A 27,479-nucleotide genomic window follows, 5' to 3' on the forward strand; every position below is an offset into this window, starting at 1 on the left:
CAGCGGGATGGCCGGCCGGGGGCACTGCGTCACTGGCTGGGGGCTGTGCTGCGGGGACCCCAAGGCGGGGGGCCTGAGGCCGGCGGGCAGGCGAGACGGGGAGTTCTGAGTGCGCAGGGGCGACACCGTGGCGGTCGGCCGGCCCTGGACCTGGGCCGGGTGGGCAGCTAGGAGAGAGGGGTGGAGAGGGCGGGGGAAGGTCATTCTGCAGCCGGCAATCCCTCCTGCCCACACACCTCTGCCGACCTCCTCGCCTTGGCCCTTCCCAGGTTCCTACAGTCTGAACTGCAGTTGTCTGCCGGTGATGAACCAGTATACTCTGGTTTTACAAACATCCTGTTCAACCCTTCTAGACTTGAAGCCCCTAGTGAAATGAAATGTTTCCTGCTTTAAGCTCTACCAGTAAACAGCCTTTTCCAAATGCACATTTCTGAGCCCAGGTGAAACAAAGCCAGCTATTTGGAAGCCATCAGCTGCTTCCTCTCCTGTAAGCACTGAGGAGCTGGGGGGATGTGAGAGGCGGCCACACCGTTACATTCGCCTTCTTTGACGGTGAACAAGGAATTAGTCTGTGAACAATAAAGAAAGCAGGATTGGCCCCAGATAGCTATGTGCATATGAAAGAAATGATTTCAGCAAGCCTGGAAGCTTGAATTTTCCCATACATAGAGGATCACTAAATCTCTTCATGTGAGAGATATAGTTTTCTCTTAATTAACCGTAATATTTTAATATTTAGATTACCTGCCTCTCCCTGCAAACTCGTATGTAGCCTGCCTCCTCCCCTACCTCCTCAAAGCACTCTTGGGGTCACCTGAGATGCTGTCTCCTGGGCTCGAGTCCTAACATTCCTACTGAATAAAACCTAACTCTCAGCTTTTAGGTTGTGCGTATTTTTTTTAGTGGACACTGTGGAGGAGCCTGGAAGAAGCCTGGGGAGGCCCTGGGTTACCAGGCACCACTGAATGTGAGGGGATCTCTGGACAGTGTGGCTGGGCGGTCTCCACCTGGAACTGGAAGTTACGGCCCAGCCCCTGGCTCCCATACCCAGTGGTCGAGCTGGCTAAGCACCAGCCATGATCACCGATGAAGGCTCACCATCCACCTCCCTACCCCAGTGTAAGCTCTGCGTGGTGGGACCTTCATGTTTCATTCACTAACATGTTCCAAACAGCTGGAATGATGCCTGGCACATAGTAAGTGCTGAATAAAATTGTTTCAGAATATTTGTGTCTGAGAAAAGAGAACTCGGCTAAAACACCTGTACAGATTTCACAGAACTAAACCACTGGAGAAGAAAAGAACATTTCCAAAGAGAGGTGGGGCTCACTCCACAGCTGGTACGAGGGTTAGAGTCCATGGGCCCTCAGTCACCCGCCTGGCAGGACCCAAATGTGCACCTGTTACCGACTAAGCCTGCTGGTCTGCGTGCGACACCAGAGTAGATGTGGGCTGCTGGAGGAAAGACTGTGGACATGCCATTGCTCTCAGTCTGCCCCCCACTTCTCTAACCCATCATCTCAGTAACTCTGGGCCCCTGAATCCTGCCGGCTCTCACAGGTCCACTCCGCCTCCCAGGACTGGGTTCAGTGGGCGCTTTACAGAAAGCAAGTGAGTGAAAGATGATCTGCTTATTGTCACCTCTGTCCTTCCCTCACTCTCAGGCCATCATGTCCTGTCACATGGAGGAGCAGATGCTGGAAATTCCACAACTTCAGGGCCATCTCTGTCTGGACACAACCCCTCAGCCTCCAGGCCCAGGGCATGCACTCAGTTTCTCCTGTCCGTCATTCTGCCCCCTCCTGTAGCTAACCCCGCCCTCAGGCCAGAGCTAGACTCACCTCCAAGTCCAGGTGGAGCTCCATTCCCTCCCCTACTCCAGGAGGGGTCTCAGTACAGAGCATGCCCAAGAAGGGCTCAATACTGACCACCCCTAGGAGGGGGCTCAGTACTGACCACCCCCAGCAAGGGGTTCAGTACTGACCACCCTCAGCATGGCCTTCGTCCTTAGACGTCCTCAAGGGGCCGCCTGTCGGTCTTCTGCAGGAGGTGAGAGTCAGCCAACACCATCAGCTTCATCCCGGAGCCCAGGAGGCCAGCACGTCAACTCTTTTGTGTCCCTTTGTTTACATCCACACAATGGCTTCTTGAAGTATCAGAATTAACCATGCTCTCTGTGTCCAGAACAAGGGGCAGGAGTCCCACATGATTCATTCTTCCAGGAGTCTCAACTCACTTCCATACCAGAAATACCGCTTCTCACCCCATTCTTCCATCATGTTATCTGGACAAGAGCAACTGTGACTCCTCTCTCATCAAATTAATGGACACTTTTGTTTTCAGAAAAAGTACTTATTGATCCAGTCATTTGTCTTCACACCAATACCACACTGATGACTGCGGCTTTATCAGTCCAGTTCAGTTCAGTCACTCAGTCGTGTCTGACTCTTTGCGACCCCATGGACTGCAAAATACAAGGTTTCCCTGTTTATCACCAACTCCCGGAGCTTACTCAAACTCATGTCCATCGAGTCAGTGTCATTCTCTGTCATCTGCTTTTCCTCCTGCCTTCAGTCTTTCCCAGCATCAGGGTCTTTTCCCATGAGTTGGCTCTTCATATCAGGTGGCCAAAGTATTGGAGTTTCAGTTTCAGCATCAGTCCTTCCAATGAATATTCAGGACTAATTTCCTTTAGGATGGAAAGGGACTCTCAAGAGTCTTCTCCAACACCACATTTCAAAAGCATAAATTCTTCAGCACTCACCTTTCTTTATAGTCCAACTCTCACATCCATACATGACCACTGGAAAAACCATAGCTTTGACTAGATGGACCTTTGTTGGCAAAGCAATGTCTTTACTTTTTAATATGCTGTCTATGTTGGTCATAGTTTTTCTTCCAAGGAGCAAGCGTTTTTTAATTTCATGGCTGCAGTCACCATCTGCAGTGATTTTGGAGCCCCCCCAAATAAAGTCTGTTGCTGTTTCCATTGTTCTCCCATCTATTTGCCATGAAGTGATGGGACTGTATGCCACGATCTTTTCTGAATGTTGAATTTTAAGCAAACTTTTTCACTCTCCTCTTTCACTTTCATCAAGAGGCTCTTTAGTTCCTCTTTGCTTTCTGCCATAAGGGTGGTGTCATCTGCATATTTAAGGTTATTGCTATTTCTCCTGGCAATCTTGATTCCAGCTTATGCTTCATCCAGTCCAGCATTTCTCATGATGTACTCTGCATATAAGTTAAAAAAGCAGGGTGACAATATACAGCCTTGATGTACTCCTTTTTCTATTTGGAACCAGTCTGTTGTTCCACGTCCAGTTCTAACTTGCTTCTTGACCTGCACACAGATTTCTCAGGAGGCAAGTCAGGTGGTCTGGTATTCCCATCTCTTTCAGAATTTTCCAGTTTGTTGTGATCCACACAGTCAAAGGCTTTGGCATAGTCAATAAAGCAGAGTTAGATGTTTTTCTGGAACTCTTTTGCTTCTTCGATGATCCAACAGATGTTGGCAATTTGATCTCTGGTTCTTCTGGCTTTTCTAAATCCAGCTTGAACATCTGGAAGTTCATAGTGCACGTACTGTTGAAGCCTGGCGTGAAGAAATGTGGCTTTACAATGTGTCTTAAAATCAGTGTTAGCTTTCAACTTGTTTTTTTGACCAAGGTCCTCTGCATGGCTATATGAATCTAGGTAGCAGATTATCAGGTTCTACCAAAAAATTGGGTTAGATCTTGATTGGCACTCCACTGACTCCATAGGTCAGTTTTTGGAGAATAAACACCTTAACAACATTAAGTTTTCTTACTCCTAAATAAAGTATATCTCTGTAAATATTTAAGACTTCCTTAATTTCTTTAATTTGCAATATTTTGGAGTGTTCAAGTCTTATTCATCTTTTATCAGATTTAATCCTAAGTAATTTATGTTTTTAATGCTATCAAAATTGGTATCATTTTTAAAATGCCAATTTCCAAAAATCATTCCTGGCATAGAGAAACAAAATTGACTTTTGTATGTTGACCTTGTGTTCTGTAACCTTTGTGTAGATGCCTGTTTCCACCTGGTATGTTTTTCCTTCTTTCTAAAGACTACTGTTTGACATTTTTCATGGTGTGTGATGACATCTTTTTAACTTCACTGTGTCTGAATAATTCTTTATTTTGCTTTCATTTATGAGAGACATTTGTTGGGTGTAGAATCCTAACTTGACAGATGCATTTCTTTCGGGACTTGTTAGGTTTTCCACTGTCTTCTCACTTGTAGTGTTCCTGACAAGAAATCTACTGTCGCCCTTATTTTTTTCCTACACTATGTATCTTTTCTTTATTGCAACTTTCAAGGTTGTCTTCATCACAGATTTTGAACCATTTGATCATACTTTGCCTTGTTGTAGTTTTCTTCATGTTCCTGGTGCTTGGGAGTCCCTGAGTGTCACTGATCCATGAGTTTACAGCTTTTATCAAATTTAGAACAATTTTGGTCATTATTTATTCAACACATTTTTCTGTCCCACCCTTGTCTTCTTTACTTTAGGGACTTCAATTAAAAATATATTTGGCAACTTGAAATTGTCCTGCTGCTCACTGATGCTCTGTTCATTTTAAAAAATTCTCTTGTCTCTTTGTTTCATAGTTTCTACTGCTAGATCTTCAAGTTCACTACTATTTTCTAAGCAATGTCTAATCTGCCATTAATGCCATCCAGTGTGTATTCTTGATCTCACACTGTGTAGTTATTTTTAGAAGCTTGATTTCAGTCTTTAAAGTATCTTCCATGTTTCTACTTACCTTTTTGAGCATATGAAATACAATTATGACATCTTTTTTAGCATCTTTGTTCTGGGTCAGCTTTGATGACTGGTTGGTTGATCTCATCTCTGTGGGGCGTGTTCTCCCTGCTCTTCTGCATGCCTGGTGCTTCATTATTGCCATCAGACACAGGTGGGCGGGGTGCGGCTGCCCCAGCCAGGTGAGCTCCTCTGCACGGTGGCTGGTGTCCTGGGAGCCGGCTGGTGGGAACAGGCACTTCCCAGCAGAGTCCTTGTGCTCTTGGCCCACATGGTCCCTCACATGCCTGCCCATCAGTTCTCAGTGTCCTGAGCCAGGGACACTGCACACTCTGGAGCTCGGTCATCCAGACCCTCATCTCCATACCCCCACCCAGGGAGCCTTCTGGACTAGCCCCGTGCTCTCCCTGTGCTGACACCTGGCCTTCTCCCCAGGAGGTGAGCTAGGACCTTCCTCTGTGTTCTCATGTCTCATGGATCACCATCCTTGGTCTTCTAGTATCCAGTGTCTCACAACCACTGTTTTATATATTCCTTGTTTTTTTCAGTTGTTTCCGGTGGGAGGGTAAATCCTGAGCTCATTGCTTTATCTTGGCCATAAGCAGAAATCTAGCTTTCTCCCTTACATATAAAAATCTGGTTATATCTATTATTAAATCCTCTTAGGAGCCCTGCTGCCCACAGAATAAAAACTGACGTCCCTTGACCCAGTGGAAGAGAAACAGCCCGATCTGCTCCCCTCAGCTTTGTCACAGGCCTCACAGCCGCCAACACGCCTGCCCTCTGGGGCTCAGAGCCTCCCTCGTGCTCCATCATTGCACGCTCTGCTCTGAGCTTTAGACCTAACGTCCACCTTGCCTCTGCAGAGAAACTGTCACCAACACTCTGCTCCTCCTTCCCACCTCTGTCTCAGTCACACTAAAACAGTCAGAATCACTCTAAGCACAAACTGTGGTCCTGCTCATCTCCATGCCTTCGTGGCTGGAATTCCCCATCTGTTTGGTCCACTCGGGTACTTCTGTCTGTCCTTTAGGAACCAAGGCAGCATCACATCCTCCTGGAGATGGTCCACAGCCCCCTCCGCAGTCACCCCCTCCTTCCCCCTTGGTCTGAGGGGTCGAGGGGGGTCCACCCCCACTGCTCCCTATACCTTCACACCCCCCAAGCCTCCACCCAGTGCTTTTCAAACTCCACTGTAACCTGGGTCTCCTCCTCTTCCTCTCTAAGGTGGGGGATAGAAATGGGTCCAGACCCCAGCAGAACCCTTGTGCACCCAGCTCTCTCCCAGTGCATTTTGCTGATAAATGATTGGCCATGTGGGGCCCTTGCCCTCTGGGCACCACGGCCAAGGCAACCAGGCCTTTGTCCATGACTGTGGTTTGGTCTGAGGACACTAACAAGGATCTCCCAGGTGCCGGAGCTGGGGTTTGCTGAGATGGGGCAGTCACTGCAGTGAGCGATCCCCTGCCTGTGCACACTGTCAAGAGTATGTTCTTGCTCTCCAGACACAGAAGGAAGTGGAAAATGCTGTGGGGACTCCAGATACCTAATTACTGCTATGATGGGGGCATCCTGTATCCTGGCTGCGGCACATGAGTTGGGGACCAGCCCTGGGCTGGAACACACCCAGCATGCCATTAAACCATCCTGTGCCTCACTCTCCCACACGTGAATTAAACAGATGGAAGAGCATGCCTGTTACCCATGCTGGTTACCATGGTGATTGAGGACCGAGAGAGTGTTGTTCTGCTCTGGCTTGCCGATTTCTTTGATTCTGCTGTTATTCCATTCCATAAATGAGATGGGCAGGTCATATTCCTCCTTGAACTGGTGGGTTCCTGACATGGTGGAGTGTGGACAGGCCCTCGTAGGGCACTTGGTGCAGAGCTGGGTGGCTGGGATGGATGTACACTCCGTGAGAGGCAGGCCTGCCGTGGCTCTCAGCATCATGGAGCACAGGGAATGGATGGGGGTCACAAGCAGGAGGCCCTGCCTGGGAGCTCCAGGCCCAGGAGACCAGCACCTCAGTGCATGTCTCCCCAGCCGTGCAGCAGTGGGTGGGCACTCCCTGGGCACGCTATCTCTAGGCCTCAGGGGCTGCATCCACAGCTGGAGGCTACAATGAGCACCATCAGCTGCCCTGAGCCATGGCTGGATGGAAGGTAACGGCTGGGCCGAGAGGTTGGCCACAGGTGATATCGCTGCAGATTCTTCTAGGGCAGAGACAACAAGCTCTTCTCCAGGGCCCTACTGGCCAGGTGAAAGACAGACCTCACTTTCCACTAATTTAGGGGAAAAAAAAAACATATATGAAGGACTCTTGTTGTTCAGTTGCTAAGTCATGTCTGACTCTTCGTGACCCCATGGACTGCAGCACACCAGGCTTCCCTGTCCTTTATCATCTCCCACATTTACAAAGTGAGTCTTAGCAAACCTACACAAAGGCGGGGCCAAGCCCATCCACAGGGCTTCCTTGGTACAGAGCCTGCTGTGGCTGAATGAGAACACCCAGCATGAGGCTGGACACCAGGGTAGGGCTGCTGTTGGGGACTTTCCTGGTGGCTCAGTGGATAAGAATCCACCTTCCGATGCAGGGGACACAGGTTTGATCTCTGCTCCAGGAAGATTCTACACGTAACTAAGCCCGTGTGCTATTGAGCCTGGGCTCTAGAGCCCGTGAGCTGCAACTACCGAGCCTATGTGCCACAACTACTGAAGCTCAGGCGCTCTAGAGCTCCACAGCAAGAGAAGCCACCACCACGAGAAGCCCGGGCTCCACAATAAAGAATAGCCTCCACTCTGCAACTAGAGAAAGCCTGTGCACAGGAATGAACACCCAGCCCACAGTCAAAAATAAAATAAATAAATTGTTGTTGCTGTTTAGTTGCTAAGTCGTGTCCGACTCTTTTGCAACCCCCTGGACTGTAGCCTGCCAGGCTCCTCTGTCCGCAAGATTTCCCAGGCAAGAATACTGGAGTGGGTTGCCATTTCCTTCTCCAGGGAGTCTTCCTGACTGAGGGAATAAACCTGCTCTCGTGCACTGGCAGGTGGATTCTTTACCACTGAGCCACCAGGGAAGCCCAAAATAAAATAAATAAATAATTTGGAAAAAAAAAAAAAGACATTCTGAGAAAGAGATTATTTTTGAGAATGGGGTGGGAGTGGAAAAGAATTCTGAATCATTTAAATGAAACTCAGAGGCAGGTCCTCCCATCCTGGGTCCCGTTCACCGCACAGTGACAATGTTACTGGCTTATGTGTCGGAAAGTTACTGGCCTGGCTCCCAGGAGGACCACGTGAGTCAAGCTTAGCAGTTCTTCTTAGCTGACTGCCAAGCTTCCAAGCAAGATGCGTTTACCCTGTTCACACTTTCAGGAACCTCCCCACACTTCCTCTCATCTCATGCTACACAGGGAGCCACCTAGACTGTCCTGACTTCTGGTTGGTCTTCTACTGATGAAGCTGCATGAGGAGCAGTGGCCATCACTCCTCAGCCTCAAAGCATCTCAGGAAGCACCTCTGTGGGTTGGTCTCATTACCAGCTCTGTCCTGGGTGGGGCGGGAAGGGGGGGGTTGCTGCCTCATCAGGAGACCCCTTGATGCCTGGCATGTAGATGCAGGTGACCCACAGTGGCTCACAGGGCCACCCAGAGGTGCCAAGGTCACCTCACTGGTCCAGCCAGTCCTCTTGCTGCATGAAGTGTATAAACACCTGTGAATTTTCTAATCCATTCCAGCTACAGGACAGGCTATGAAGATATGTCAACATGTTCCCCAGGACTAGCATAAATTCATGATTACAGGGCACCCCTCCGTGGACCGCTCAAGACCTGGGCCAAAGGACACTCATAACTTGTGTCCCTGAGATCAGCTTCCTCAAATTTTCCAGCAGAGTGAGGTCCCCAGGAGGCTGCTACATACCAGTGGGGCCGGCGCTCCGGGCCTGGCTGGCTGCTGGCTGGACTGTGTGCCTCAGACAACTGCCCAGTGGGGGAGAGGCGGCCTGGTGCTGAGCTGGGACCTGGGCTGTGGTGAGGGGAAGGGCTGGCCTCAGGGCCGTGGCCGGGCTGCTCAGACTCCCACCGCCTGGGTGCATGGTTGTGGCCATCCCTTTGGCCAGGGGAGACCCTCCGACTGCATTATTCCGGGGTGGCCCAGCCCCTCCTACAGGAATCCTGAGGAAATGAACAGAATGAAGTCAGGGGAGGGCACAGATACACTCACGCCACACAGACTGATGAAGCATCGCTCAGCCGCTTGGCTCTGAGAGCTGGAGGCCACGCCATCCAGGACAAGTCCTACAGCAGTACCAAGATGACCTGGGCATGTGGTGCCCAGAGGCCCGGCTGAACAGCAGAGCCCCTGACAACCACACAGTCTCTCCACCTGCACATGTGACAACCAGTGAAAGAGCCAAAGGAAACAGGGAAGTGATGCTAATCAGATATTTTGTTCCAGAGTCACTGCCTTGATTTAGTCTAACAAACAGCTGTGTGTCCCCAAACAGAGGCAGAAGGAATGGGCTTGGCACATCTGGCAGGCAGCAGGAGGCAGGGGCCCGGCTCCTTCTGGATGAGGGACTCCTGGGAGTCCAGGAAAGGGCGCAGACAAGCCTTGTGTTTGCGGTTTTACCCCAGACTTTCCAGAGAAAGTGATGTGGAGAGTCCAGGACACACCGTGGAGCACAGGACTCTGAGACAGGCCCCAGTGGCTCCTCCCCCTGCACGGGCCAGCTTGAACCATGCACCAGCACCAAGCATGTGGGGCTGGGGTGGGGAACTCCTAGGATCCATTATCAGGATCACACGCCTTCCATTTGTCCAAGAGCCGGAAAAACTCCCCATCTGTCTCCTCTGGATCTCAGCTATGAGGCTCGGGGAGCCACCCATGGTAGGAGCAAGCAGAGCCTCTGCAGAGCAGCTGTGGGGAGAAGGGCCTCCCTGCACAGGGCCACAGGGCCACAGGGCTCACAAGTGGGCCTTTCCAGGAGGGTATGGGGGATGAGGCTCCCGGGCCTGCTGCTGTGAAGGTACAAGTCAGGCTGTGTCAGTGCAGGTCTGGGTGTTTACTTTGCTTGGAGTCTTAACAGGGGGTGGGGTGGGGGTTCTGTAGCAGGTCTCTGCAGGTCCTGGGCTGTGAACACTGGGCTGAGGCATCCAGGGCTCCCCAGAGCGAGGCCAACCCTAAACCAAACCTGCAGGGGACGCCCCTCTCCATGAAAACATCTGACAACCCTGGGTCACCTCGAGCTAACTATTAAACTTGCTTTTGCCAGTTTATAAAAATAATGTAACCATAAATTCGTAAAACACAGGAAATGACAAGGAAAGAAAAAAATTAATTACTCATAATGTTCCACTCAGTAATAATGGTTAACTTTTGGGAACATGAAATCTTTCCTTCATGTGTGTGAATGGCATGTGCCTTTTGCACACACACCCACTGTACTCATATGTGTGCACACGTACATGCATGAACTTGTGCCCACAAGATCCGGCCCTGTGACATGCCCCCGTGTGGTGCTCCAGCTCCTCCCGGCCACCTTCTCCCCGGGGCAGCGGGCAGAAGGAAAGCAGGTGGGGCGCGGTCTCTGGTCTCCACACGGCTGCGGCCACAGGAGGCGGGTAGTGAGGGCCTCACCTGGAGACGGGTGTCACGTAGTTGCCAGGGAACACGCCTGAGAGTCCGGTGCGCAGGGCCGTGCCCTTGAACCAGCCATCCCGGCACTTCTCCAGGACGCGGTACGTGTCGCCCTTGCGCAGCTCCAGCTCGTCACTCTTCTGGGGCTTGTAGGCATAGAGCGCCAGGTACCTGTGGGCAAGAGGCAGGTGGTGAGTGGTGCCACGGACAGAAGGGTGCCCTCGCACACTTGGTGGGCAGTCAGGGGCCAGGAGAAGCCCCCGGGGAAAGACCCCTGGAGCCACGGGCTCCACACCCTTTGCCAACCTGCAGGCTGAACTCAAGAGAGGCCCTGCCAGGACCAGATGAGGGGCCAGCTGTCTGGGTCCACTTTGTTCTCTTTTCTCTGATTAATACCTGATGCTCTGGAGAAGGCAATGGCACCCCACTCCAGTACTCTTGCCTGGAGAATCCCATGGATGGAGGAGCCTGGTGGGCTGTAGTCCATGGGGTCGCCAAGAGTCGGACACGACTGAGTGACTTCACTTTCACTTTTCATTTTCATGCATTGAAGAAGGAAATGGCAACCCACTCCAGTGTTCTTGCCTGGAGAATCCCAGGGACGGGGGAGCGTGGTGGGCTGCCGTCTATGGGGTCGCACAGAGTCAGACATGACTGAAGCGACTTAGCAGCAGCAGCAGCTCTGGGCAAGAGAAGGCTTTAGGGAAAACGGGTGAACTACGCAGCTTTGGGTGGGTTTCCTCGTTTAGTCCCACCTGCCCACTCAGCCAGCCATGAAAACTGGAGGAGATTTGGAGGCCCTTTTAAAGAAAAACCAGCCCAATTAGGGACTCCTTAGATAGGTGACTAACTGAAATTCTACTTTCAAGATTTTTTAACAGCTTGGTGGTGTGAGCCCTAGCTGAGGGCTTAGACACTGCACTCCTCACTTGCCAGGACTCTTTGAAATATCCTGAGCCCCTGGCACCATCCTCAGAACCTCTGATAAGTGCTTTGCTACTTTGGGGGTTTGTGGAAGGGAATGTTTGACCTAACAGAGAGAATGATTTCAGGCAAATACCCTGCTTGCAAGATCTGGGCAGGAAAAGTGGTGGGGGCTTCACTCCAACAAAGAAACGAGATGCATTAAAACAATTTTTTTTGGCTGTAACCATGTGGCATGTAGGACCTTAGTTCCCTGACCAGGGATCGAACATGTGCTCCCTGCAATGGCAGCATGGAGTCTTAACTGCTGGACCTCCAGGGAAATCCCAAGATGCATTTCTAAAGAAGCATCATCTCCTGGGCCTCCTTTCAGGATGGGCCTGGTGGGCACACTGCCCCTGCTGGGCCCCAGGAGCCTCCTTCTTTGCCTCCTAGCCACCCTCCCAGCCTCCGGGACTGGGTGACTTCAGGGGCTACCTGTACTGTCCACTGCCCAGTGCAGCATGAAGCTGTGGACAGAGGGCCATCCGAGGGTGAAGTGCTGTCCCTGCTGGGGAGAGTAGGACCTCGGGTAGTGAGCGAGAGGCTCAGAGGTTCCAGTAGCCAGGGCAGCCCTCCCCTCCACATGGCACAGTCCCCCCGCACACCCAGCAAGCCTCCCCCACACCTAGCATAGTGCCCACTGGCACCTACTTTCACAGTGGCATCAACCCAGATTCTAAAAGACAGACATGTGTTAGCAACTGCAGCAAAGGCCCGACGAGCTGTGTGTGTGTGTGTCTGTCTGTGATTCAGGGAGGGGTCTTCAGATGACAGAGTGATCTCTGGGGATGAGTGGATGATCCCACTCAAAATCCTGGAATCCCCAAGCCATTCAGGGAACAAGGTTTGTGTTCACCTCTCAGGATCTTCCCATCACAGTGAGAATGAGTTATTTTCAGACTGTGGGCCTTAAGGCACCCTGATTAAGCCTTTACATTGAAACAGTCTTCTTTCAAAATCCCACTTGTACTTTAGAGAAACACACCGTGGTTCCTAATGAGGTAATAAAGGCAGAAAACAGGCAACAGAAGTGAACTTGGCTGACACTACCACCCGACTCCCCAAACTTGGACCAACTACGGGCCCCACTGGGTGGGGGCGCCTCCTCCCCGACTCTTGCCTCTGGGACCATGGGCTCTGCTGAGCCGAGTCGTGAGCAGGTCTGCAGGCATATCTTGATTTATCCTGTGTCCTGCCTCCTCTAGAGTCATAGCAGTGGGAGGTAATGTTTCCTTCTGGTTTCAGCTGTTCATTCATTTACTAGACGCCAGTAATCCTGGCGCCCTCAGGCGCTAACCATGCAGGGAGATAGGCTTGCTTCTAAGGACCCCTTCACTCCAGGGGACGGGGCACCCTCCTCCATCATCAATCAGAACTCTGTTTAGGAGGCGCTGCCATCACCTGTGGGACAGCGTGCAGAGCCCATCCCCCTCAGGTGTCCGGAGTCCAGACAGGGTGGGAAGCTGGAGTCTGTTATGGTCTTGCTGGAGCCCCACATGAGCTCTGAGGCTGGGCTACTTACTCATTTCACAGCTGAGCAAACTGAGGTTCAAAAAGATGGAGTGTCTCTGTTTATGCAGCGAGTTGGAGGCATGCAGTTGTTCTTGGCCCCAGGGCCTGGTAGGCCCCGTAGGAAGCTGGGGTGAGGCCGGGAGCAGGGGGTCCTGAGGCCTTCATCTTATTGTGAATTCATTCTCCGAGGAGCAATCTGTTCTCTGGTCTCAACAGTTCAAGTTCAGTCTTTCCGTGTGCACTGCTGGGGGGTGGAGTGTAAACCAATCTGACTTCACCTGGCACACCCCCTGCCCCCAACCTGTTCCCTTCGATGCCTCAGGGGAAGCCAGACTGCCTTGCCAGCGTTTTTCCTGCACGTGGGGCTGCTTGTTGCCTGAGGCTCGTGCGCAGGCCTGGGATGCTCCGGAGGGGCTGGCGGCTCCCAGCCTGATGTCTGCAGTTCTGTGGCCCCTGCAGTGCAGTGGTCACTCAGGCCCGGTCTGAGTGTGGCCACAGGGAAGGGTGCATCGTCTGCACCTCTTCTGTCCCCACCCTCTCGTCCGTGCCCACCAGCCTGGAGGGTGCCCTCGGCAGGGCCTTGGAGCTGCAGGCCGATGCCCACAGAGCCCAGGGCCAGGAGAACCAGATAGCGCCTGCAGGATTTCCGGTACTCCACGTGCCTCTCCCCTCAGCCTCCCCTCCATTCCTCCTCCACTCCCTCTCTACTCCTTCCAAAGGACTTCAGCTCTGCACATGCCTCCATAGAGGACACAGAGCCGGCTGCTCCAGAACTGGCCTGGGATTCATTTGTCTCAGTGGATTCACTCACAAGGCTGGTACTGAAGGTACTTGGTTCAGACAAGAGTGGGAGGTCTGGTTCACAAGGCTCTCCCCATGGCCGGGTGGCCGGCAGGGGGCGCTCCTGCCCATTGGAAGAGGCGTCCCCGCCTCCAGGCTGATGCAGCCCTGGGGGAGTGAGTCTGGGGACACGTCAGCCCCTTCCCTGGTGCCCTCCGCTGGACAGCATGCAGTCTGGACACGCGGCAGCTGTGGCTGCCCAGCCTCTACTTGCAGCTGTGTTCCCATGAGCAGCCTGCTGGGAACAGCCGCCTCTCACCGCATAACTGCTCTTTTCTATGGAAGATCTTCACTTGCTGCTAATTGTCTATAGACTCTAATCAAGCAGTGATTAAAAAATTTTAGCGCCTTCATTAACTTCACACCCTTCTGCCTCCATATGACGGCTTGCTCATTTCTTCTGAAATAAGTGAGATTCTCTCCCATCCTCCTGCAAAGAGCCTGCTCCTGCTCCTCTAGGTGCCAGTGCCGCATGGACTCAGGCCAGCAAAACACGTGCCTGCTTGCTGACCTTCGATCAGCAGAATTGGCTGAGGAAAGGGTTTCAGATAGCGGCACAGGACACTCTTGAACTTGTCTTTTCCCAGGAAGACAGCAAACCCACAACCACATTATGGGACCACCTCCTCAGAGAGGGACCTGAACACTGGATGGACAGAGCCTCCACCACTAAGGGCAGGAGGACAATAGAGAGCACAGGAGACAGAGAGACGGACTCGCCAGGAAACCCCTCCCCAGCCACCACGGTCCAGTCAGAAGGGACCCAACCCCTCGATCCCACTCAGGAGAGACCAGCCCCCCAAATACCTGGCTTTGAAAACCAACAGAAAATACCAGGAAAACTACAGAAGCACCTGGAATGGAAAATGTGCTCTCAGTGGGCCTGTATGCAGACTCATTCAACCCAGAAACCAGCATAAAAATACCAGACTGAATAGCGCACAGGCCACTGAGTAATGTGGCAGCATCTGCCAGGGGTCAGGAGCCGGGGGGATGCTCCCTGGGGACTGACTCACTAGCTGGAGCCATTTCAGAAATTGCAGGCTACCTTGTTATGCCACCCCAGTGGGTACAATTTTGGAATGTTCCATCTAACTTGTCATATCTTTTTGCCTTTTCATACTGGCAAAAATATCAATAACCTCAGATATGCAGATGACACCACCCTTATGGCAGGAAGCGAACAGGAACTAAAAAGTCTCTTGAAGGTGAAAGAGGAGAATGGAAAAAGCTGGCTTAAAACCCAACATTCAAAAAACGAAGATCATGGCATCCGGTCCTATCACTTCATGGCAAATACATGGGGAAACAATAGAAACAGTGACAGACTTTATTTTCTTGGGCTCCAAAAGCATTGTGGATGGTGACTTCAGCCATGAAATTAAAAGACGCTTGCTTCTTGGAAGAAAAGCTATGACAAACCTAGACAGTATATTAAAAAGCAGAGATATTATTTTGCCAACAAAGGTCCATCTAGTCAAAGCTATGGTTTTTCCAGTAGTCATGTATGGATGTGAGAGTTGGACTACAGAGAAAGCTGGGTGCCGAAGAAATGATGCTTTTGAACTGTGGTGTTGGAGAACACTCTTGAGAATCTTGGACTGTAAGACTTGAACCCCATTGGACTGCAAGGAGATCAAACCAGTCAATCCTACAGGAAATCAACTCTGAATATTCATTGGAAGGACTGATGCTGAAGCTCCAATACTTTGAATACCTAATGCAAAGGGCTGACTTATTAGAAAAGACCCTGATGCTGGGAAACATTGAAGGCAGGAGGAGAAGGGGATGACAGAGGATGAGATAGTTGGATAGAATCATCGACTCAATGGACATGAGTTTGAGCAAACTCCGGGAGACAGTGAAGGACAGGGAAGCCTGGTGTGTTGCAGTCTGTTAGGTTGTGAAGACTTGGATGCAACTGAGTGACTAAACAACAAAATCTAACCTGTCAGTGTCAGTGGGTGTGCCCTGATGAAGCCCACCAACCCCTGCACCTAGGTGAGGTCTCACCCTGGCTGAGTGAGAACTCTGCCCACCACTGTCCAGCAGCTGCTGTGGCTGGGCCCACACACAAGTGTGCCTAAGCAGTAACTACAGCCCCCCACAACAGGGGGGAACACACCACCCACAGAGGGGACTCTCGAGTGCCTGGCTCTGGTGGCCAGGCAGGCTGGTGCCTCTGGGCCCCACAGGATGTCTCCTAAACAAGGCCACTCCTACAAGACATGGAGACACAGATGATTTACTAATACACAGACACAAACATAGAGAATCAGGCAAAATGAGGAGACGGAAGGGCATGTTGCAACTGAAAGAAAAGATAAAGCCTCAGAGAAAGAACTAAACAAAATAGAGATAAGCAATCTATCCATTAAAGAGTAATGGTCATCACGATGTTCACACCAAACCCAGAAGAATGGACCTAGTGGACCTAATGGACACATACAGAACAGTCCATCCAAAAGCAGCAGGATGCATATTCTTCTCAAGCACACACAGAAGGTTCTCCAGGATAAATCACATCCGTTTACAAACAGTCCTCCATGAATTTACAAAGATGGAAATCATATCGAGCATCTTCTTGACCACAATTGTGGGAAACCAGAAATCAATCAAAAGAAAAATTGGAGAAAACAAACAAAAAAAATCATGAACATGAATGGGCCACTGAAAAGAAATATCAAAGAAGAAATTTTAGAAATACCTAGAAACAAATGAAAATGGAACCACAATGATCCAAAATCTACGGATCACTGCAAAAGCAGTTTTAAGAGGGAAGTTTATAGTGATATGAGCCTACTTCAGGAAATGAAAAATCTCAAATAATCAAACCTTACACCTAAACAGAAATGATCAACAGATCAACAGAAAACAACAGAAATGATCAGTGAAATTAAGAGCTGGTTCTTTGAAAAGATAAATTCTCCAACTTCTAGCTAGGCTTATCAAGAAAGAAACAGAACTGGTCCAAACAATAAAATCAGAAAGGAAAAAAGAAGTTACAACTGACACCACAGAAATATAGAGGATTATAAGAGACTACTGAGAACAATCATATGCCAACAACCTGGAAGAAATGAAAAGATTTCTAGAAACATAATCTTCCAAGACTGAACCATGAAGAAAGAGAAAATCTGAACTGACTGATTACAAGTTAGCAGACAAAGTTAGTGACCAAAATTCTCCCAAGAAAAAAAATCTCAAAGAAATACTCTTAGTTTTACTGATCATTTCTGTTGTTTTCTTAGTCTCTATTTCATTTATTTCTGCTCCAATATTTATTATTTCCTTCCTTCTATTAACATTCGGTTTTGTTTTTCCTTCTTTTTTCTAGTCCTTTAGGTGTAAGATTCAATTATTTCTTTGAAATTTTTCATGTTTCCTGAGGTAGGGCTTCACTGATGAATTCCACAAAATATTCAAAGATTTAATATCAAATTGCAGGTTGTTTGTGACAAACATAGGTGCAAAGATCTCTAAAAATGTTAGCAAATCAAATTCAAAAATATACTAAAAGGTTCATACATTGTGACCAAGTGGACTTATTCCAGGGATGCAAGGATGGCTTAACATCTGCAAATTAGTGTGATAGATACTCCATATTAACAAACTGAAGAATAAAAACCATATGATCATCTCAGTGAATACTGAAAAAATGTTTGACAAAATTCAATATCTACTTATGATAAAAACTCTCAACAAAGTGGATACTGAACAAACATATCTCAACATAATAAGAGCTATACATGATAAGTCCACACTAACATCAAGAGAACATACTGATCAGAGCAAACACCCTCTTCCAATAACACAAGAGATGACTCTACACATGGACATCACCACGTGGTCAATACCGCAATCAGACTGATTATATTCTTTAGGGCTGAAGATGGACAAACTCTATACAGTCAGCAAAAACAAGACCTAGAGTTGACTCAGATTATTAGCACCTCACTGCAAAAGTCAGGCTTAAATTGAAGAAAGTAGGGGGAAACTACTAGGCCATTCAGGCATGACCTAAATCAAATCTCTTATGATTACACAGTGGGGGTGATGAACAGATTCAAGGGATTAGATCTGGTAGACAGTATGCCTGAAGAACTATGGATGGAGCTTCATGTTTGTCCTGTACATTAACATTGTACATTGTACAGGAGGCAGTGATCAAAACCATTCCAAAGAAAAAGAAATGCAAGAAGGCAAAGTGATCATCTACAGAGGCTTTACAAATAGCTGAGGAAAGAAGAGAAGTAAAAGGCAAAGGATAAAGGGAAAGATATACCTGACTGATATCTGATAGACAGAGTGCCTGATGAACCACGGATTGAGGTTCGTGACATTGTACAGAAGACAAGGAGCAAGACCATCCCCAAGAAAAAGAAATGCAAAAAAGCAAAATGGCTGTCTGAGGAGGCCTTACAAATAGCTGTGAAAAGAGGAGAAGCGAAAAGCAAAGGAGAAAAGGAAAAATATACCCATTTGAATGCAAAGTTCCAAAGAATAGCAAGGAGAGATAAGAAAGCCTTCCTCAGTGATCGATGCAAAGAAATAGAGGGAAACAATAGAATGGGAAAGACCAGAGATCTCTTCAAGAAAATCAGAGATACCAAGGGAATATTTCATGCAAAGATAGGCTCAATAAAGGACAGAAATGGTATGGACTTAACAGAAGCAGAAGCTATTAAGAAGAGGTGGCAAGAATACACAGAAGAACTGTACAAAAAAGATCTTCACGACCAAGATAATCACGATGGTGTGATCACTCATCTAGAGCCAGACATCCTGGAATGTGAAGTCAAGTGGGCCTTAGGAAGTATCACTACGAACTAACGAAAGTTAGTGGAGGTGATGGAATTCCAGTTGAGCTATTTCAAATTCTAAAAGTTGATGCTATGAAAGTGTTGTACTCAATATGCCAGCAAATTTGGAAAACTCAGCAGTGGCCACAAGACTGGAAAAGTTCAGTTTTCATCCCAATCCCAATGAAAGTCAATGCCAAAGAATGCTCAAAATACCACACAATCACACTCATCTCAAACGCTAGTAAAGTAATGCTCAAAATTCTCCAAGCCAGGCTTCAACAGTATGTGAACCACGAACTTCCAGATGTTCAAGCTGGTTTTAGAAAAGGCAGAGGAACCAGAGATTAAATTGCCAACATCCGCTGGGTCATCAGAAAAGCAAGAGAGTTCCAGAAAAACATCTATTTCTGCTTTATTGACTATGCAAAAGCCTTTAACTGTAGGGATCACAGCACACTGTGGAAAATTCTGAAAGAGATGGGAATACCAGACCACCTGACCTGCCTCTTAAGAAATCTGTATGCAGGTCAGGAAGCAACAGGTAGAACTGGACATGGAACAACAGACTGGTTCCAAATAGGAAAAGGAGTACATCAAGGCTGTGTATTGTCACCGTGCTTATTTAACTTATATGCAGAGTACATCATGAGAAACCCTCGGCTTGATGAAGCACAAGCTAGAATCAAGATGGCTGGGAGAAATATCAATAACCTCAGTTATGCAGATGACACCACCGTTATGGCAGAAAGTGAAGAAGAACTAAAGAACCTCTTGATGAAAGTAAAAGAGGAGACTGAAAAAGTTGGCTTAAAGCTCAACATTCAGAAAACAAGGATCATGGCTTCTGGTCCCATCACTTCATGGCAAATAGATGGGGAAACAGTGGCAGACTTTATTTTTCTGGGCTCCCAAATCACTGCAGATGGTGACCGCAGGCATGAAATAAAAAGACACTTACTCCTTGGAAAAAAAAGTTATGACCAACCTAGAGAGCGTATTAAAAAGCAGAGATACTACTTTGCAAACAAAGGTCCGTCTAGTCAAGGCTATGGTTTTTCTATTAGTCATGTGTGGATGTGAGAGTTGGACTATAAAGAAAGCTGAGTGCCGAATAATTGATGATTTTGAACTGTGGTGTTGGAAAAGACTCTTGAGAGTCCCTTGGACTGCAAGGATATCAAACCAGTCCATCCTAAAGGAAATCAGTCCTGAATGTTCATTGAAAGGACTGATGTTGAAGCTGAAACTCCAATACTTTGGCCACCTGATGTGAAAAGCTGACTCATTAGAAAAGACCCTGATGCTGGGAAAGATTGAAGGTGAGAGAACAAGGGGATGGCAGAGGATGAGATGGTTGGATGGCATCACTGACTCAGTGAACATGAGTTTGAGTACACTCCAGGAGTTGGTGATGGACAGAGAGGCTTGGCATGTTGCAGTCCATGGGGTCGCAGAGTCAGACACGACCGAGTGACTGAACTGACTGACTGACTGACCCAACTGAATGCAGAGTTTCAGAGAATAGCATGGAGAGATAAGAAGTTCTTATTAAATGAACAGTGCAAAGAAATAGAAGAAAAACAATCAAATGGGAAAGATTAGAGATCTCTTCAAGAAAACTGGAGGTATAAAGGGAACATTTCATGCAAGGATGGGCACAACAAAGGACAGAAATGGCAAGGACCTAATGGAAGCAGAAGAGATTAAAAAGAGGTGGTAAGAATACACAGAAGAACTATGCAAAAAAGATCTTAATGACCCAGATAACCATGTCGGTGTGGTCACTCACTTAAAGCCAGACATCCTGGAGTGTTAAGTCAAGTGGGCCTTAGAAAGCACACTATAAACAAAGCTAGTGGAGGTGATGGAATTTCAGCTGAGCTATTTCAAATCCTAAAAGATGATGCTGTGAAAGTGCTGCACTCAATACGTCAGCAAATTTAGAAAACTCAGCAGTAGCCACAGGACTGGAAAAGGTAAGTTTTCATTCCAATTCCAAAGAAGGGCAATGCCAAAGAATGTTCAAGCTACTGTACAAGTGTGCTCATTTCACATGCTAGTAAGTTTGTGCTCAAAATCCTTCAAGCTAGGCATTAGCAGTATGTGAACCAAGTACTTCCAGCTGTACAAAATCCTTCAAGCTAGGCATTAGCAGTATATGAACCAAGAACTTCCAGAACTTGTTTTTAGAAAAGACAAAGGAACTAGGGATCAAATCGCCAACTTTCCTTGGATCGTAGAGAAAGCAAGGGAATTCCAGAAAAACACCTGCTTCATTGACTGTACAAAGCCTTTGACTGTGTGGATCACAACAAACTGTGGAAAATTCCTAAAGAAATGGGAGTACCTGGGAGTACCTGCCTCCTGAGAAATCTGTATGCAGGTCAAGAAGCAACAGCTAGAACCAGACATGGAAAAACTGACTGGTTCAAAATTGGGAAAGGAGTAGCTCAAGGCTGTATATTGTCACCCTGCTTATTTAACTTATATGCAGACTACATCATGTGAAATGCATGGCTGGATGAAGCACAAGCTGGAATCAAGACTGCCAGGAGAAATATCAACCACCACAGATAGGCAGATGATACCACTCTAAAGGCAGAAAGCAAAGAGGAACTAAAGAGCCTCTTGATGAAAGTGAAAAAGCTCACTTAAAACTCAACATTCAAAAAATCTAAGATCATGGCATCTGGTCCCATCACTCCATGGCAAGTAGAAGGGGAAAAAGTGGAAGCAGTGACAGATTTTCTTTTCTTGGGCTCCCAAATCACTGCAGATTATGATTGTAGTCATGAAACTGAAAGATGCTTGCTTCTTGGAAGGCAAGCTATGACAAACCTAGATAGCATATTAAAAAGCAGAGACATCACTTTGCTGACAAAGGTCCATATAGTCAAAGCATAGTCACGTACAAATGTGAGAGTTGGACCATAAAGAAGGTGAGCGCCAGAGAATTGATGCTTTTGAATTATAGTACTGGAGAAGACTCTTGACAGTCCCTTGAACTGCAAGGAAATCAAACCAGTCAATTCTAAAGGAAATCAACCCTGTATATTCATTGGAAGGACCAATGCTGAAGCTCCAATATTTTGGCCACCTGATGAGAAGAGTGGACTCAATAGAAAAGACCCTGATGCTGTGAAAGACTGAAGGCAAAAGGAGAAGGGGACAGCAGAGGATGAGATGGTTAGATACCATCACCAATTCAAAGGACATGAGTTTGAGCAAACTTCAGGAGATAGTGGAGGACAGGGGAGCCTGGTGTGTGGCAGTCCATGGGGTTGCAAAGAGTAAGAAATGACTTAGGACTGAAAAATACCAAAAACAAAACATAATACTCAATAGTGAGAAGCTAAAAGCATTTCCTCTAGTATCAGGAACAACACAAGGATGCCCACTCTTGCCACTTTTTCTCAACATAATTCTGGAAGTCCTAATCATAGCAATCAGACAAGAAAAAGAGAAATCCATGCGGGAAAAGAAGAAGTAAAATTGTCACTGTTTGCAGATGACATGATACTATACATAGAAAATCCAGAAGATGTCACAAAGAAACTACTAGAAATCTTGGATGAATTTAATAAAGTTGCAGCATATGATATTAATATATTAGAGATCTAGCAACAAACTACCCAAAAGAAAAATGAAGAATACAATCTAATTCACAACTGCATCAAAAAGAATAAAATATCTAGGAATAAATTTAACCAAGGAGGTGAAAACAATGAAAATTATGAGACATTGATGAAAGAAACTGAAGAAGACACAATAAATGGAAAGATATTTTATGCTCAAGGATTAGAACAGTAAATACTGTTAAAATGTTCATACCACCCAAGACAGTCTATAGGTTCAATGCAATCCCTATGAAAATTTCAATGGCATTTTTCATAGAGCTAAAACAAATAATTCTAAAATTTGTATGAAATCACAAAAGACATCAAAGACCCAAATAAACCCTGAGAAAAGAACAAAGCTATATTTCAAAAGACAGAGCTACAGAATACACACATTAAGGTGCAGGAGCCAGTTAAACTCATGCTGGCCACCATCCAGGTGACGACCACCATGACCAGCAGACACATTCCTGCCAAAATGCTCATTATCCTTTGAAAGATGGATCGGACTCCCTTCTGTCAGCTAAACGAAGATCTCCACCCAAACAGCCATGCTCTGGGGTGAGGCAGAGGGAGTGGGCAGGGGGCTGGGGACCACACTGACCCCTCAAGCCCTAAGGCCAGGGGAGGGGGGTCTGGGAGAGAAATAAGTCCCTACACACTCTGCCCCAAACTTAAGCTCTCTGTGATACGGAGGGTCCTTAGGTGGCTGAGGCCTCCAGAATGTTCTGATGGCTCTCTGGGGTGATACTCCTGGAACTGGTAACCTTCTGGGGTCCGAGGCAGAGCCGCCTTCTTGGGTGGCTGACGGGGGCACAAGAGCAGGAGGTGGGCTGCCATCAGGACCCTCAGCGTCCAGCAGGGGAGGACTGGCTGTCTCTGAACAAAGGAATAGCTCCTGAGAGCCTGCATGCCAGGCACCTTGTTGGGGATGCCAAGATGAAACCCCTGGGCTTGTCCTTGAAGAGCTCTCCTGTCCTGCCTCGCACTCAGGAAGCGACAGGAGCCCCACTGTCTCCCACAGAACAGGCTGCTTCTTCAGAAAAGGGTCTGGCACCCAGTTTTCAAGAGTGAGACGACTGCCCGGCCTGCCCTGGTGCCCCGTCTCCAGGCTGAAGCACAGACCTGGCTGGAAGGGAGCACTTCCTGTCCAGTGTTGTCCTGAACTTCTTCCTGAAGACTCTAGACAGCACCTACTAACCTGCATCCCCTCAGGAAGCTGTGTAAAGGGGGCGGGTCCCCAGGCCCTTGGTTGGGTCTGTTGTGGCAAGAACCCAGTTCTCACAGGGCGAGAAGGTAAGGGAGGCATTCGGGGAGTCCCATCTGGCGCCAGAAGAGGGCGCGCGTCGGGACTGGACTCTGCAGCCGAGCCTGCACAGCAGACGGATGCAGTCGCCTCCTGGGAATCCTACCTAAGACAGGCAGGCAGCACTGTGAAAGCCTCGCGTGCTCGAGACCCTCAGTGTTCCGCAGCGACACAGACTGACACTCTGGCCGTTCTAGACCCTGGGAGCTTCCACTCTGCCACGTTGTTTGCCAGATTCACATTCTCCACCTTAAATGTTCGTTCAAGTAGCTGAACAGCAGTTACTTGACAGCAGCCAGAAAGGTGCTCTTCAGAACGCTCTTGAACGGTGATGTTAAATGGCACATCTTTTAGAAGCTGTCATTTAACAAGAGCAGATTCTCTTAACAGACAAACATTGCACTTCCCAGCAGCCTTCATCTGGCTCGATTTGGTGATGACAAGCAGCTCGTTTTGGGGAGTGGGACGACCGCAGGCTGCGTCTGGGCCGTTGGTGGCACCTGCTTCTCTGGTCATCCTCTGCCCTATGGGGCCCACGCCCACCTCCTCAGGGGCCTGGGGCCCTTTCCTGAGTGATCAGTGGGTGTCATCAAATGTCTGGACCACGCTCCGTTGGAGAAGCAGAGACGCTGATGAACCTGCCAACCTGCTCTCCAGGCTGCCCCATCAGCAGTCCTGAGAGCACAGAACCAAGTGGGTGACACACAAGAAAACCCCACATGGACACGCTAGTAGGGTGGGGGTAGGTACGGAAAGCACATAAATGGCAGCTCACACGTTGAGAGGCAGCTGGACTCTGGGAGTCGTGCTCTGCTGTTCAGTCGCTGGGGTGGATCCGGCCGAGGAGTCCTGGAAACAGATAAGAGGACACAGTGAATGGACTACAGGCTCCCGGGGGAGCCTGGCAGCCAGGGAACCCTGTCCCTCCCACAGCAGCTCAGGAAACTGCTCCTGCCCACGTCTGGTTGGACAGCGGATGCAGCATTCAACGTGCAAGGAGATGGGAGTGGGGGAGAGGGCTGCCTTTATTCTCAGGACTTGAATTAGTTACTCCTGTGTTTGTCCAAGAAAAGCCAGACAAAACTTTTCATGCTTCAAGATGTAAGCTTCTTTAAAACCACATCCCTGAGCGCTAAGGAAAACCAGTCCTTCCACAGTGAACACAGCGGCTAGAGCGGATAGGATGTGAAACACGGGCATCTCGCCTGACCAGGCGCGCAAAGCCTCAAGGGTCCACTCTGCAAGATGACGGAGGGACGACCCCTCGCAGGTGATTCCTGCCGAGTGCCAGGCACACGGTGAGCTGCTGAGGGGCTGGCTGAGGCAGAAGGAGCCAGTCCACCCAGTTTGCTACAGCAGCTCCAGGAAACTCAACAGGGGAGGACCCCGGGGGTCAGTCTTGCTTCTCGCTGACTCTGACCCTCTGGACTCCTCTCAGAAGGACCCTGTGGTTACAATGGCCCAGAGGGTCCAGGACTGTCTCCTAGCTCCATTTTCTGGTCTCCTGCCAAGGGAGGCAACACACTCATGGGTTCTGGGGATCAGGACTGGACATATTTGGGGCCATCATTTCCCCTCTACCAACAGGACAAGTGGATTCAGGCGAGGAATGGCATGCAAGACAAGGAGCATTGAGTCTCCGTCCTTAGTAACTGGCAGGACAGAGATGCTGAGTGAAGGGAGTGGGGAGTGTGAGGCCTGGGGGAGGCCATGGGCTGGGCACTGGACACAGTGAGTCTGATGTGCTTAGATCCTGAGGATGACGCAGCAGGAAGCTGACCAGGGGCTGGGGAGTTGGAGCACGGCCTGGACATGTGCGCTCAGGATCAGCACAGGGTCCCTGAGCCCTGAGCTCTCAGCCTGAGACCCTAGGCGCGTTACACCCTCGGGCCCTGACTTCTGCCCCAACCACAGCTCAGGGACAGGCACAGTGTGCATCCCACTCAGAACAGCTGGGCACCAGACAAGACTGTGAAGCCTGGGGTCCCCAAGAATCAAGCAGTGAAGACAGGGTCTGGAGGGATGAGGAAATGGCCATCGAGGGGCCTCACCTTCCAGGTGAGCTGGAATATTAGATACAGTAACTCACAGCTGCAAGCAAGGAAATGCTGGCCTCATTCTTTCTGCAGCCACTGGAGGTCAGAGGTGAAGATTCAGCCTCGAGAAAGAGCGGAGGAAGGACAGAGGCTGACCTGAGACTCTGTCTACTAACCAGCATCCCCCACACGACAGGGAGAAGGAACTGCACAAGTGGGTGTGGACAGCTGCGTGGAGCACATTGAACAGGACTGGGTGAGGGAGCTGGACACCCAGGTTTAGCTTGTTTCTATAAAATACAGACTGCTTCCATTGGGAAATTTACATACAGATGATAAAGCCAGTCTTACGGATTTGGGATTTGAGTTAATTTTTTAAAAATTGTTCAGGTTTTCCATCATTTTACTACCAACAGTGAGTGGTTCCAATACATTTTCAAAGTTAGATACACAGGATGACAGAGTTCAATTATCTGAGGTCTGTTTCAAGATCAAGCTTTGGTTGATGTGACCACGTGTTTCCTGGATTCCATACATGCCACCTTTGTGGGGGGCCAGGAGGGACCAGGAGAGGACTGTGGGCGACCCTGCAGATCAGCCACTCTGCTGACCAAATCTGGGCACTGTGGCCACAGTGCCGTTGGAGGGCCTCAGCCGGACGGCAGGACCCAAAAGATGACTGGCTTGGATGGAGCTAGACTCACAATCCACCTCTTATCAGAGGGTTCCTATGCAAATAAAGCCTCCTGAAACAGCTACCAGCCAACAGGCACCACACGTGAAGCCCCATGACCTGGCATGGCTGCTGAATCCCGCTGTGCTTGGAGGTAGCCTTCCCCGGTGTTTCTCTGCACCTCACTGCTCTCCAGCCACTCTGGCCATGATTTACCCAGAGGAGACAAGCTCAGATGAGGCTGCCTCTGCCTCCCAGCCAGAGGAGGGATAGGCTGGTGTGGCTGAGCTCTGAGCCGCAGAGCTGAACCTACGGACCTGGCCCATCACTCTGGATGACAGATGCTGGGGGCAGGAGGATGGGGCGCTCACCCAGCATTGGGGCCACGAGGATGCCCTACAGGAGCCACAGAGGAGCAGTGCTGGGCCGTCCCTGGACACCAGGCCCTCAGTTGAGATCGGACATGACAGAGGCCACAAAGCAAATAACTGGGATTTCAGGGCAGACCCTCCGTTAGAGCAGGGATGCAGGCATGAGAGGCCACACCTGTGATAACCCCTTTTCCCAAGGTCAAGGTCGAGATGAAGAGCGTCTAAGACCAAGCCCACTGAGCCGGGGTCCCACAGTCCCCTGCAGAGTGGAGCCCAGATGAAGGCCCCTTTGACATTGTACCCAGTGGTGGGAGCCCCCCTGGGACTTCCTGGTGGGGCAGGATCCCACCCATCCCGCTCTGAGTTCTGTCTTCACCTCTGTTCCTCCTGAGAGAGGGTGGTGGGCTGTCCCCCGCTGGCAGCCGAGGACACAGGTCCAGAGAAGGAGGACGCGGCCGCAGACATGGCGGCCCCTCCAGGAGCCTGTGAGGCAGGCCTCTGCTCACCCCAAGGGAGACACGGCATCGGGATTAAGGGCTTGGAAGCACCAGGCATCCCATGTGCCTCCAGGTCATGGCAGCCCGTCCCCGGAGGACGGCGCTGGCCAGAGGCACAGAAACTGAGGTCGTTCAGTGCAGCCCCATGTCCTCTGCTGTGACCACGTGGAACAGGCTTCCCACAGGGTCTGGGGCCTGTCTCCTAGCTGAGGGCTGGAGGCTGATTCCGCTTTGGTTTTTAATGACTTACTTTTAAATGATTCTGGGCCTGAAGGAATTAGCGAGGGCTTGGTAGGAGTGAGGGAACTGAGCAAGAATGAAGGAAGGAAGGAGCCAGCTCCAGCGCTTTCAGATAAAAAATATTGGGAACGCAGCCCTGGGACAAGCTCTTCCTGCCTCCGGGTGACGGTTCGCCCCTCCCCCCTCT

The 27,479-nt window shown here is 49.3% G+C and overlaps 1 protein-coding gene across 1 annotated transcript in view; it reads right to left on the reverse strand.

Moving 5' to 3' along the window:
- SH3RF3 (SH3 domain containing ring finger 3) overlaps nucleotides 1-27,479 on the reverse strand; it is a 161,949-nt gene that overhangs the window by 27,914 nt on the left and 106,556 nt on the right. The window contains exons 6-9 of the mRNA XM_010863008.1: nucleotides 24,251-24,324; nucleotides 10,430-10,600; nucleotides 8,711-8,964; nucleotides 34-167 (exon numbers count right to left, since the gene is read on the reverse strand). Of these exons, the coding sequence (XP_010861310.1) occupies nucleotides 34-167; nucleotides 8,711-8,964; nucleotides 10,430-10,600; nucleotides 24,251-24,324 (633 nt within the window). The remainder of the gene's footprint in view (nucleotides 1-33; nucleotides 168-8,710; nucleotides 8,965-10,429; nucleotides 10,601-24,250; nucleotides 24,325-27,479) is intronic.

The sequence above is a fragment of the Bison bison genome, unplaced genomic scaffold (assembly GCF_000754665.1).
Source record: "Bison bison bison isolate TAMUID 2011002044 unplaced genomic scaffold, Bison_UMD1.0 scf7180017864486, whole genome shotgun sequence".
Lineage (NCBI taxonomy): Eukaryota > Metazoa > Chordata > Mammalia > Artiodactyla > Bovidae > Bison > Bison bison.